Raw genomic sequence first — 12,841 nt, 5'->3', positions numbered from 1 at the left:
CTTCCTGCTCAGCCTCCTCACATGGTTCCAGACCCCCTGATCCCAGGTGGCTTGACCCCTGATCCTCAGAGGTATTTAGGTGCCTAACTCCCATTGGCAACAGATGCCTTTGAGGATCTGAGCTTTCCGACACTGCCAGGCAGCCTCTAACCCAGTTCTCCTGGTTGGAAGCCAGTCTATTGTTTAGAGTAATTCTATTTCAATGGGCAAGCACTCCCAATTTAACAACCTGCTATTTCCAGCCTTGGTTCGCTTCCGCCTTGGACCACTACAGCTCTGCTGCAGTTTTGGTCCCACACGGATGCGAATGGACACCAGAGAAAAGGCTGCACCTTCAAAATGGAGTTTTCAGCTCGATACAGATACGCCCAGAGTGCTCATCATTTCATACCGAATTCCTGCACTGTTCAGAGAACGTCCCCAGATCGTCACAGGCCCAGAGCGAAGGAGGCCAGGCTCAGCTGCAGATGCTGAAGCTTGGATAGGCATGTCTAAAAAGCCGCAGTGGGCCAGGTCGGATCTCAGGGACACCAGTGAAAATGCAGAGGGCTCTGGCATCCCATTGCCTTGTACCTTGTGTTGTCACTCACGCTGGAACAAGGGGTACAATTCTACTACACCAAGGCAGTAACATTTTACTTGGGTACTTACATGGCCCCCCAATACTCAGTTATCTGAGCATTTCACTATCTTTAATGCACTCTGTGAGGGCAGTTTTATCATCTCTGGCTAGACTAAGGTCTCAGGCCCCACAACTCCTCCTGCTTTCCACAGCAAGCACAAGGTGCAAATGAATCAGTTGCTGCACAGAAGCCAGTAGTTACTTCAGATTCACACCAGGAAGGGAGCTGAGAATCCAGCCCTTGAAATGAAAACTGAGCAAAAGAAGAAATAACTCATGTTTTAACTTCCTGGTTAAACGCAGATAGCGAAGCTGCTTCCTCTTTCTGGGAGTTTGTACTCGTGTTCACAGAAATGCACTTATCTGTAATGCAAACATCTTTCCGGGCCCCATTTTTTGATCTGAATGGTCCACAAAAGTCCAGACACCAAATGGCAAGTCGGGGGTATTCACTGCTCAGCATCAGGGGGTCTGATGGAATTTCTAGCTGGGTTTTTTTTTCAGTCTGCGCACCGGGGAATTCTGACCCCCTCGGGGCAATGGTGCTGGGCCTGACTGGGAACTCGTGACTATGTCCAACAAAAAGTCCCACCACAAGATCACAGCTTGATTTGACTCGGCACGTTCACATGGGCTGGGTTCAGGATGTCACGCCAGCCCTAGGGCCAGTGCAGTTCCCTGGTGCCAGCAGCAGAGGGTGCCGGAGTGCAGACAAGGCAACACCTGTTGGTCCAGTTCATTGTTGCCCCGAGGCCCTTGACACCTGCAGCCACATGCAGCATCTCGGAAGGGGCTATGCTGGGGGCGGAGCAGGAACAGAGCATGGGAGGACAAAGGGGAGAGGGCGTGGTCAAGCTGGGAGGGGGCATGGTCAGGGCAGAACTGTCCCTCCAGCCCTATAGCAGGGATGCATGTTAGGCCAAAGACCGCCTGAAATGCAAACCCCATGTCCCTCTCCATGGAGGAGGCTGGCACAAGGAGACAGGGCAATTTGGCCCCTGTCTTAGCTCTGGCCCCAAGACGTTTGCTCCAGTGGTTTAGCAGACTCGGTGACCTGGAGGCCTCTTCTTTGCTAGTGTAGACGCGCCCAGAGTCTGTCGGCCAATCTCGCACAGCTGGGCTGAGCGTTGCGGCTGAGATGGGGGTGTTGTTTACATAAACACCATAGTCTGTAGCAGATTTGCCACAGGAATAGTCCACCAGCAGGGTATCGACTGTGCCTTCAGCCTCCTATCCCATGCACTTCCTAGCATGCAGGCCTGATTCCCCAGAGCCCTGCACCTTACCCAGCCATTTGCACCGGTGCAAACTGAGTGTGTGACGCTGCTGGTTCCACATGCTGGCGTTTCACGCTCTGGTGAGGTGCCACGGAGAATTACATTCAGGGGCATGAGGGTACCCCAACTCTAAATGAATTTGCTGCTATTCACAGTCCTCTCTGAGGAAGAGACGGGGCTGGATCTTTCATGGAAAAGGTGGAAGGGGAAAATAAGACAATGCAAAAGTCAAAGGAAATGACTCACGCTCCGAAACCATGGCACCTTTGTCAGGTGACTCATTCTGAGGACGATGAGGCACAAGTGGGTTGGTGGGGGCAATGGGCCTGGGGTCTGGTTTCAAAGAAAACAGGATGATTTTTTTGTGGGGGAGAAAAGAAAGCCCCCCCCCCAGTGTTCTATTTGCTAAGCAAACTCTCCCTAGCAACCCACCCGGCGCTCCTGCCATGAAATAGCAGGTGCTGATCACTAGATCATTCTGCAGCACATGTGCATGCACACACACACACACACGTTTGCGTGTCACACATGTGTTCATGTGTATGTGCACACACAATGATTTATGCTGCTGCTGCTGCCTAGCACTGAACTTTTCGTGGCTGACATTTCCGCGGGGTGGATCTTTTTATAGTCGTCGTCTGCAAAAAAGCAAGGTGCGATTCGTATGCTCCCACCTCCCTCACAGACGTGGGATTTCTGGGGGCGAAGGATGGTGTGCCGGGGGTTATAAATGGAATATCCTGTCCCCACCGCCCCCAACTGCTGATTGAGCAGCAGACCATTCCCCCAGCCCCTCTGTGGCTATGACTCAAGCCCCTGCTCTGGGCCAGGGGCCGTGACCTTAGAGACATGAAATTACACTGGGGGCTTGCCCAGATTTCAATCATCAGGGAGCTGCCCTGGTTCAAACCTGGCCTTTAGGGCCCCTGGTATAATTACAGCTGCCTCTGGCCTCACCCCTACTCTGGCCATGCCCCCTACTCTGGCTGGGCCATTGACTGAATTAGGCTGACTCTCTATAATCCAGCTGTGAGCAGTGCCCATGCAGGGGCTTGCCCTGGGCCAACTAACCTGGTTTTACTTATCCCAGGGCAACATCTGTGTGTCAACCAGCTCTTAGTTTCCTGCCTCGGTTCCGCTGCCTAAGGCGGTGCTGTCGGGATTCTGTCACCAGAGCCGCGCAGGGGAGGCACTTGCTGGACACGCTCCAGCTGCCTCCACATCGGATCCGGCCACTAGGCTTTGGAGGCGCCAGCCACTTCAGACAAGCGCATTAGACGGACGAGCTGCTCGCCGTACTGGCATAGGGTATTCAACAGGCCTTCGCGGACTCCTCTGCTCTGTGGAGCAAATCTGCCACGTGGCCCGGCTCCCTCTCCTTTGCCGTGAGGCCCCCAACAAACTCAGGGAGCTGAGACCTGCCCATCAGAACCTGGACTGGCTCATTGTTTCCTTGTGCTGCCCCGTCTGTCTGTAGCCACCTGTAGTCTCTTGTCTTCTGCTGTAGGCTCTTTGGGGCACGCCTCATCTTTCTGTTGTGTCTGTGCAGCGCCTAGCACCATGGGGGGCTTGCTCCACGAGAAGGGCTCCCTCTGGCGCTACCGTAAGACAAATAAACTATCGGCCGGGGGAGCGATGTATGGCCCAAACGGGGGAGGGGAATTTCACTGGCTTTTTCTGAGCCTCAGAAATGTTCAGTTGTTCCAGGGAGCCTGGGGGGAAGGTGGGATTGATTTATCTGGCCCTCCCCTAGCTACTGATCCGAGACTTGCTCCCCTCACGGGATCTGAGCTGCTGATTCTCCGCAGAGCCCCCGTGAATTGGAATAAAGTCCCACTGTGTGTGTGTGTGTGTGTGTGTGTGTGTGTGTGTGTGTGTGTGTGTGTGTGTGTGTGTGTGTGAGAGAGAGAGAGAGAGAGAGAGAGAGAGAGAGAGAGAGAGAGAGAGAGAGAAATCTCCAATTCCTTCTGATTTGGCTCAGATAATTCCCCGAAATTGCAGCTCTGGGCTGCTGCCTGCGTGGAGCACGACCCCTAATGGCCGGCTCCGGGTGGGGTGCAGAGACCATGTGCCTTTTTCTGGTTGGAGCCCCCTCTTGGGGCAGATTGCTGTCATCACATGTTCACTGTCATCTCCTTTTTCCCAGCTCCTGGGCATTTTTCCTGCCTCTTTTTTTTGGTTGGGTTGTTGCTCTTTTCCATGTATTACACTGACCCTTCTGGCCTCTGGTTTCCCTCTTGACTCCAGTCCCCTTCTCCATTCAACTGCTCTGTCATCAACAGTGCTAGGGCCAGATCCACAGCTGGTGGAAAGCCCCGTTAGTCCCCTGGGGAGCTCCAAGCTGGGGAAATGGAAGCCCGCAGAGGGGAACTGACTTGCCTACCGACACACAGAGCGTCTCGGGCAGAGCTGGGACTGGCCTCAGGTCTGCCAAGGTCCAGCTAAGTGCTTTGTCCGCCGGACTAAGGAGCCTCACAGTCAGAGTCACCCTTGACGAATGACATCATGTCCGAGAGCAGGTGGCAAAGTTCGCAGGGAACAAACAACAAAGGTGCAATGGAAAAAAATAATGCAGAGCGAGGGGGGAGACTCCACCAGGGAGGGAAAAACATGCTCCGTGATGCAAGCTCTCCATAATTAGATTTCTGCCCCATGGTCTCATCTCAAACATATCCTCTGTGTCTGCCTTAATGGAGCTTAATTAGAGAATGAACTGGCTTTACTCATGAAGCCCATGCAGGAGGGGACCAAGGAGGGACAAGGGTTTCAGACCTGCAGCTCGAGGCGTGTCACAGACTAACATTGCTCAGCGTGATCCATCAAGGGGGACACTGGCCATCACCACAGGCCGACTGGGTGGGGAGGGCGTCTGAGACCCAGCTCTTCTCCTGGGGAAAAAGGAGAAAATACAGGATGTTTCCAGTGCTCAGAGAGGTGTCCAGAAGACTCCAAACCCCTCCATCATCATTTCACTCCCCCGCATTCTTTCCACTCTCACCCACCTTCCTCGTTTTCCCTTTTAGTTAAATATCTTCTTGTCTTCCCTTGTCACGACAACATTCCCATTGGTCATAGAGGGAGTGGAACCCTTTTTCACCACCTTTAAATTAGGGGACAAATCTGGAGGGAAAATAGCGGCCTGGAATCCAGTCTAGAAAGAAAAGGATTAAAAGTAGCTTGAACTAACCCCACCCTGGCTAACTGGCATGTTTTCTACAATCACATTTTCCTATTTTTCAAGTGGTTCTTTCCCCGCTTTGGGTAGGTTGGTTCACACACCAAGGGAAACTGAGTAGGGGAGCTGCTCTGTGTAGGTGGGCCGCTCTGTGCCAGGAGACGGAGCCAAGTCACTGATTTCAGAGAAGCAGCCGTGTTTGTCTGTGTCCACAAAAAGAACAGGAGCACTTGGGGCACCTCAGAGACTAACAGATAAATAAATGTGTTAGTAATCGTGCCACAAGCGCTCCTGTTCTTGTTTCAAGTCACTGCGGCTCCTAACTGGGGCAAGGGTGCGAGCTCTTCGCTTCCTAACTCCCATTGTGCCTAAACCTCGGACTGCCAGATGCTGGGACTGGACGACAGGGGCTGGATCACTGGATCATCGCCCTGTTCTGCTCGTTCCCTCTGGGGCACCTGGCACTGTCAGAGACAGGACACCGGGCTAGATGCACCATTGGTCTGAGCTGGTACGGCCGATTGCATGTTCTTATTTCAGGATCTGGATCTTTGTAGCTATAAAAGGGAAACAATTAAACTAACCACACCCCAAAAGAGCTGATTCTCAATTACACTACCCCACCCACCCCCGCCCACCCGACCCGTGACTTGTCTTCACGGCACCGTTAGCTCCACGTCCCTACACTCGTGTTAATTCCCCTGCAGCCAGCCTAGTTTGAGTGAGATCTGTGGCACAATCACCACTCACACTGCACAGAGCATGGGCAGTTGTGGCACAGTGTCCACAAATGTAGGCAGCATTTGAGCTCCAACCCACCCCCTGCTGTGCCCGGTAGAGTTTAAAGCACCACTCCACTGTAGCTAACACTTCAGTGAAGGCCAGGCCTGATACATTTATGGCAATAAGCTAGACGGATGTAACTGCATCACACTATTGCTTGTACAGTTTTCATTACAGCAGTGTGGTTAAAGCAGTTTACTTGTGTGTGTAGCCAAGGCCGTAGTGTAAATGAAAAGCTGGCCTTCTGTGATCATGTCGTGCTCTTTAAAATTGTAACAGGAAGTCTGGCAAGATGGGGAAGGTTATAGGGCAGAAACTCCACGGTGCAGCCAGAAGGAGAATGCATTTTCCCTTACTGGGATAAAGTTTCCTGCTCAGTGTTTGAAGAAACTCTCTGCGGTGGTCACATGCTCCATCTCCCCCCCGGCAGTCTGTTCTGAGATTCTTTGCACCCGCTGGAAAAGTGTGCACAGCCCGTGATCACTGAGTGAGCTTAGAGGAAAAAGCAACTTCCCTCCATCACCCCACCTCCTCCCCCACTACGCACACACCCAAACCCACAGCTGGTGGTTTTAAAAACAAACAGGTGTAATGTACAGGAACCAAGAATACTGGGGGAAACACTGTTACCCTCGCCTCTGCCTGTGTCCAGCCCAGCCCAATGGTAACAGCTGCAGCACTGCGTAGGCAGCAGCTGAGAATCAGTTTATATCCCACAGAGCTGACACCATCAGAGTTCATGCGGACAATAAGATCTTTACCTGGGAAATAGGATCCCTTGCTTAGATCTTTAGAAGGAGCTAGGAACTGGTGGACTGAATCAGACCCGTCATGGTCCATCTATCCCAGTATCCCGTCTCGGACAGTGGTCCAGCACCAACTGCTTCAGAGGAAGGTGGAAGAAATGTCACCCTAGGCACAGGTGAGGTATTCTGCCCCCCATGATAAGTTCCCTCCTGACTGCTAAATAGATAGAGACTAGCTTAAGCCCTGAAGCATGAGGTTTAATAGCCCTGCCAGAATTTTCTTCTATTGGCATTATCAGCCGTTTTACAGATGGGGAAACTGAGGCACAGAGAGGGGACCTGATTGGCCCAAGGTTATCCAGCAGCAAAGCTGGCAACAGAGTTCCAGTCTAGTGCTCTAACCACTAGGTAATGCTGCCTATCGGGACCATGCTGCCCTTCCCATATTGGCCTGGTACAGTACAGGCTGAGAACAACCAGCGCAGAGAAATCTCTTTCAATTTAGTAACAAAGTCACAGGCAAAAGAAGGAAAAGGAAAATGTCAAATGTGTTTATTTTATATAAAAAAAAATTTGTACAGTTTTAGTTCCTATATTTATGAAAAAAAACCCCAAAGTTCCTAACATGGCCATAATGCTTAGATTCACTGCAAACTGTAAAAACAAACTTTTTATATATTAAAAAACAATTTTACATTTTACAATTTTCTACATGCATGCACAAGGTATCAGCTCTGTAAAAATCAAAACAAAACAAAAAACCCAAAGAACCTTTTCCCCCCTAAACTCAGAGTGGAAAAACAAACCCCCTAACACCTCTACATTTACAATCTCACTCCACTGAAGGGTCTGTATTTTTTTTTAATTTTTGGAACTAAAAAAAAAACAAAAAACCCACAACAACAACAACAAAAACCACCCTATCCCTGTAAATTGTGCACATGGAAACATGACAAGATGATCACAGCGACGATGGCTGATCCATAAAACAGTGTCGGCGAAAGATCCCCCTGGAGAATCAGGAAAGGACACACACAGATGGACAGATTAACAGATCATCTGGAGGAGCAGAAATGGTGAAGGTAAGGTAATCGCCCTAATGGTGGAAGGCAGCAGCAATGGAAGCAGATGTTTGCATGAAGCATCGTCAATGATCCAGATGTTTTAACTGGATCCTCTTGTCCTTGGAATATTGAAGTTTCGGGTTTACAGCTAAGGGCTTTGTTTTCTAGGGGAAGGTGAAGGATGTAAAGAGGTCTGGGAGATTGGAGTGATGGGCTGGGATTCTCGGTGGTCCTGCGCTTTATCTCATGGCTGACACCTGCTATGCATTGGTGTAAAGCTAGATGCAGAGCAATGAGGAATCAGGCTCTAGATTCTAATCGTGGTTAAAGAAGTGTAAATCCAGAGTCACTTCACTGACCTCTGTGCTGTGACACTGATGTTTGGAATCTGGTTTCTGATCTCAGTGAAACTGGTGTCAATCCAGAGTCTCTCCAGTGACTCCTCATGAGTGTTACTGGGATCGGAATCTGGCCCGAAGGAAATGAAGTCAAGAGGAAGTGAGGCAAGATACTAACTGAGCCAGATAAAGGGAGGCGGATCTCATGGTCGGGGATGATCCAGCAGGGAGGGATGGGGAAGCCGGCAGCTTGGTGTCATGATAGGAAGGCCAAGGCACAGAGATCCAAAGCAGGGTGGAACGGAGATTGAAACAAAGGGTTAAAAGCCCTGGAAGACTAAAGACAGTCAGACTGGTCTCAGCTGCACCTGTGCAAATCCAGAGTGACTCCACTGATGTCGCTCCAGATTTACACCAGTGTAACCAAGCTCAAAACCGGACCCGTGTGGTAAGCGAAGAGGATGCTTTGGGAAGAGGGAAGAAAGAGAGGGGATGAAATCCCCCTGCTGTGGAGAAGAGGTGGCACAGAGCAATTGCACCAGCTATGTTCCACCAATGCTGTTTGAAAGGGTTTAGCGGTGCATGGACTTCGGCATAACTTCAACCGCATGGTGAATCTGGTGCTAATTAAATCAAAGAACAGTGAGAGAACAGGAGAAAGAAGAGAGCGGAGTATCTTTGTACAGAGTTGGAGACCCAGATCCACAGCGGGGGTCAACCTACCCCCAAGCCAAATTTTGACCCCAAAAAGGGCCATGAAATCCACTAGGGACTTTGCTGTTGATATTATATGGAAGGTGCCCAGACACTAAGGTGATGGGTGGCAAAACAACATCCTATGACTGATAGGTGGACTGATGGATAGATGTTACGGCAACTGGACCAGCTGGGGGGCTAGCTTGGAGGAGCTGAGCTCAGAAAGGCAGTTGATATCCCAGGGCTGTTAGAGAGGTTGGGAGTTACCATGATTGTAAACCTCTGAGCAACAGCATGGAAGAGAGGGAATCCCTACTTTTAAAAATAAAAGGAAAAATTTAACCGCAGATCTGACTTCAAGAGAAAAATAGTGTCAATTTCCTCTCACGCCCCCACAAGTCACAGTCCTTTAATAATTTTAGTGCTTTAAAAAAAAAAAAAAGAAGAAATCACAGTGACGAAATCTGGTGAGCCCTACAACCCCCCAACCCCGACAGCGACCCGACATTTCTGAGTACCCTCAGTGCCCCGGTGTTCCTCTCACACCAAACACACACAACCAGCCTTTTGCAAATGACAGCGGCACAGACGGTAGAAAGGACCCAGTATAAAACCCGTGAGGTATTTGTAACCAAAAAGACTTTGTGTCGGTTTGACTTAAAAAACAAACAAACAAACAAACAGAAGTCAGACGAAAACTTGGCAAGCGAGGGGCCCATCGTAATGTTGCCACTTGCGGTTTGGGATGGCAGGCGGCGGGTCTGGCCCAGGCCTCTCCCCAGCACTGAAGTTGGCATAGGCAGAATTCATACAGGCCCTGGGAAAGACAGACAGACAGTTCTAGTCTCCACTGGGTGGGGAGTTCTAGACACAAGCACCAGCTGAGTGGGGGGACTCGGTACAAAGCCGGAGGCCGGGGCACGGTAACGAATTGCAGGTTTCTGATTCCAGGCTCCAGAGGACATGGGAGGGAAGAAGGAATGAATCTTTGGGGCCTTAGGAGAGACACTCTTGCTGGACCTGATCCTCCGCAGCCTTGCACCCTGCCTTGCTCAGATCCTGACACTTGTGCATGTGAGCAGTCTCCTCGTGCCCACTTCTCCATCACCCTGTATCTGGTGCATTCCAGGCCTGCTCCTGCTCCACTGAAGTCATTGGGAGCGTTGCCATGGATGCCGACAGGCACAGGGTCAGCCCTTTGCTGCACTAGTGCGACGCAGGTGTGAACACACGACCATTCTGGTTTGCACTCACTTTGCACTAGCAACCTTATGTTCACAACAACACCGGGCGCCACAGAGGAGCAGGCCCAACGGGATAAAGCTCAGCGTGTGCGTAGGAGCTGGCAGGGTCTAGGCCCTGGTCACTGAGACATGTGCAAAGTCGGGTGCAAGATGCCAGCGGATCAGAACGGCTGCATCTCACATGCTCACTTTGGGCTGGAGTAAAGAGGCAGGAAGGTCAGGAACTGGGCCCCTGGAGAGTCCCGCAGGAGCCAGATTGGGCCCTTGATGCACGCCCAGCAATGCTGCTCCACAAACAAAATGAAAGGGGGAGACCAGGACAAAGTTTGCTAGGAGGAAGCAAAAATTATTTTTAAGTCAAGTGACTTGGCTTTCGCCCTGGTCCATGGACAAGAGCTCGTGCAGGGGGCCAGCTGGCATGTTAAAACTAATTCAATCTACAGAGGGCGAGTAAGAGAAATGGACCTGGAGGCCTTCGTCTCTAGATCCGACCAGCTCCGTTTGTAACCAAGCCAAGAGCTGGATTTCATTAGCTGTGGCCAGCCCCGGGAACCAGTTGCAATCTCTGCATTTCTGTCCCCTTCTCGCACCAGCCCTGGAGACAAAAGAACCTGATTCTCCAGTGCCCTGGGTCACCAGTACAAAAGGAGGACAAAGACTGCCAGATCCAGAAGGGGAGCCTTTTACACCGGGCTGTGCAATGGTGCAAGGGACCGTGTGAGGCTCGGGGCACTGAGAACCAAGGCCAGAGATGCTGTCGTCAGGCTCTGTGGACGGTGCAGGAGGAAGAACAGAACCCAGCTCGGTCCGACACTTGCCACTGCAGGGTTCATGGGAGCAATTACTTGTTTGCATCCGTAAAGCCGGCAGATATGGGAGCACAGCTGGAGGGGCAGTTTTCGCACAAAAGGTGCATGCGATGATGATAGGCCCTGAACCAGCAAGGCCATTAAAGCACATGCCTGACTTCCAGCACAAGAACAATTCCATTTACATCAGTGGGCCAGAATCTCAGCGGGTTTAAATCAGCAGAGTTCCATTACAGTTAATGGCCCTATGCTAGGTTACACCCGCTGTGGGGTCAGGGGAAGAATGGGCTAGTGGTTTGCCCACTGGGCCTGCGAGATCTGGGTTTGAGCCCCTTTTCCACCACAGATACCTTGGGCAAGTCACTGAGCCGCAGAATGGGGACAACAGCACTGCCCGACCGCACGGGGTGTGTGAGCCCCCCAAATGCCGTGGTGATGGGGGCCATGTAAGTACCTTAGGGAGGTAAAGTTCAGCATGTACCTTGCTGAGTCATGACCTTTAACAAAAGCAAGAGCCACAGCTGCTTTACTTGCCTGAGGCTGGGGATGATTCCTAGGACATGGGAGAGATCTGGTGCGGTTTTTCCTATAAATCTCAACTGCTAAACCAAGGCTCAGCCTCCAGACAGAGAAAAGCCTGAGGCCTCGGCACAAGTAGGATGAGTCATTCTGCTCATCTCCTGCAATTCAGCACATTCACCAACCTTATCATGGAGGGGAGCCTGATTCTCCTGGACACAAAGGCCCCTTTATGCCACTCCAGCAGTGTAATCCTACTTGGCATCCACTTTAAGGCCCCCTTACACTGCCAGAGTGGGGTAAGGATGCCCGTGGAGTAAAGGAGGAATTGGACCCAGTTAGTCAAGGAAGTGGAACTGGTCCGGTTTGAGTTTCTATTTACAAAAAACACAGGATTCCATTACAAAGCACAGAGATCAGCACACATGGAAAAAATCGCTATTTAAAAAAAACTTTTAAAAACTAGTCTTCTTGTTGTTGTTAAAAAATGGATCTGGAAAACCCCAGAGAAGAGCCAAAGAGGAGGTTCCTATACCAGAGTCGGCATCGCTGGTTCATCTTTTCCTGCCTGCAGGTGGAGCAGGGAGGTTTCAATAGCAGCCACGATACTGGAGGGACGTTTGCAAATGCTCCAAAACCCTCGCGTGTGGGGATTTAAAAACACACTCCAAACATCCAGGGAAGTTGTAAAAAAGGCCAGAATCGAGATAGTAATAAAAAAAGAAACTGAGACGATTCCTCGGACCCAGCCGCATTTGGAGATGCTGGTGAAGGAGGGAACAAAAATAGCCCTTGAGTTTTGGCACCAAATGAGGGATCTTCTTCCTGCTAAAACGCCGGCCTTCGCGCGACACACCTTCCGACCTCCTGGGAGATTGCTACAAGAATCTGGGTTTTGGAGACAGCAGAGACAGGAAGGGGAAAGGGCTCTGCCCCTGACCCCCAAATGGGGGGCAAGCAGAGATGGAGGAGGGCAGAGAGAGGAGAAGGAGCCCTAGGGCATGCACACTGGCTCTGGGAGGTTCCTACAGAGCTCTCCCGGCATGATGGTCTCTCTAAGCTCTGGTGATCAAAAAAGGGAGAGGCCTGGATGCAGCTCCTTCCTCCTCAGGCATGAGCCTATAACCTAACCTGCCCCCTTTGCAGTTCACACCGAAGTCTCTGACTGCAGCCTCATGACAAACTTATGTGACTTGGGGTCCACAAACTCCTCAGAGAGCTTGAAGAAGGGGATCTTCTTTGTGCTCACCACCAGGCTGAAGTCTTGGCGCTTGAGGACGAAGACTACCCCGTCCTTCAGGCCGCTGGTCACCGGCTCCTCGCTGACCAGCGTCCACTGCTTGGCCAGCCAGCGGTCCTTGTGGTACTGGATGGTGGGCCCAGCGCTCAGGTACCTCTCGAGGAAGGCCTGGGGGACAGGAGAAGAGACAGGAGGGGCATTCTCAATGGATAGTGGTCTTTGGTGAGGCACCACTGGCTACCTGGTGGGTCAGGCCAGAAGGAGGCCTTGCAACGTCGCCATGGAAACCCATCAGCTCCAGAACAACATCTGCTTGTCCGGCTTTTAT

The 12,841-nt window shown here is 51.3% G+C and overlaps 1 protein-coding gene across 1 annotated transcript in view; it reads right to left on the bottom strand.

Annotated features, from left to right (window-relative positions):
* Positions 1–7,163: 7,163 nt before the first annotated feature.
* The window catches only part of VANGL2 (VANGL planar cell polarity protein 2), a 44,929-nt gene continuing 39,251 nt past the window's right edge, over positions 7,164–12,841 (bottom strand). Inside the window, exon 9 of the mRNA XM_030542421.1 lies at positions 7,164–12,681. Within this exon, the coding sequence (XP_030398281.1) occupies positions 12,421–12,681 (261 nt within the window). The 3' untranslated portion in view covers positions 7,164–12,420. The remainder of the gene's footprint in view (positions 12,682–12,841) is intronic.

Source organism: Gopherus evgoodei, chromosome 24, assembly GCF_007399415.2.
Source record: "Gopherus evgoodei ecotype Sinaloan lineage chromosome 24, rGopEvg1_v1.p, whole genome shotgun sequence".
Taxonomy (NCBI): domain Eukaryota; kingdom Metazoa; phylum Chordata; order Testudines; family Testudinidae; genus Gopherus; species Gopherus evgoodei.
The sequence above is the reverse complement of the archived record's forward strand: the minus strand, read 5'-3'. Positions and strand labels throughout refer to the sequence as shown.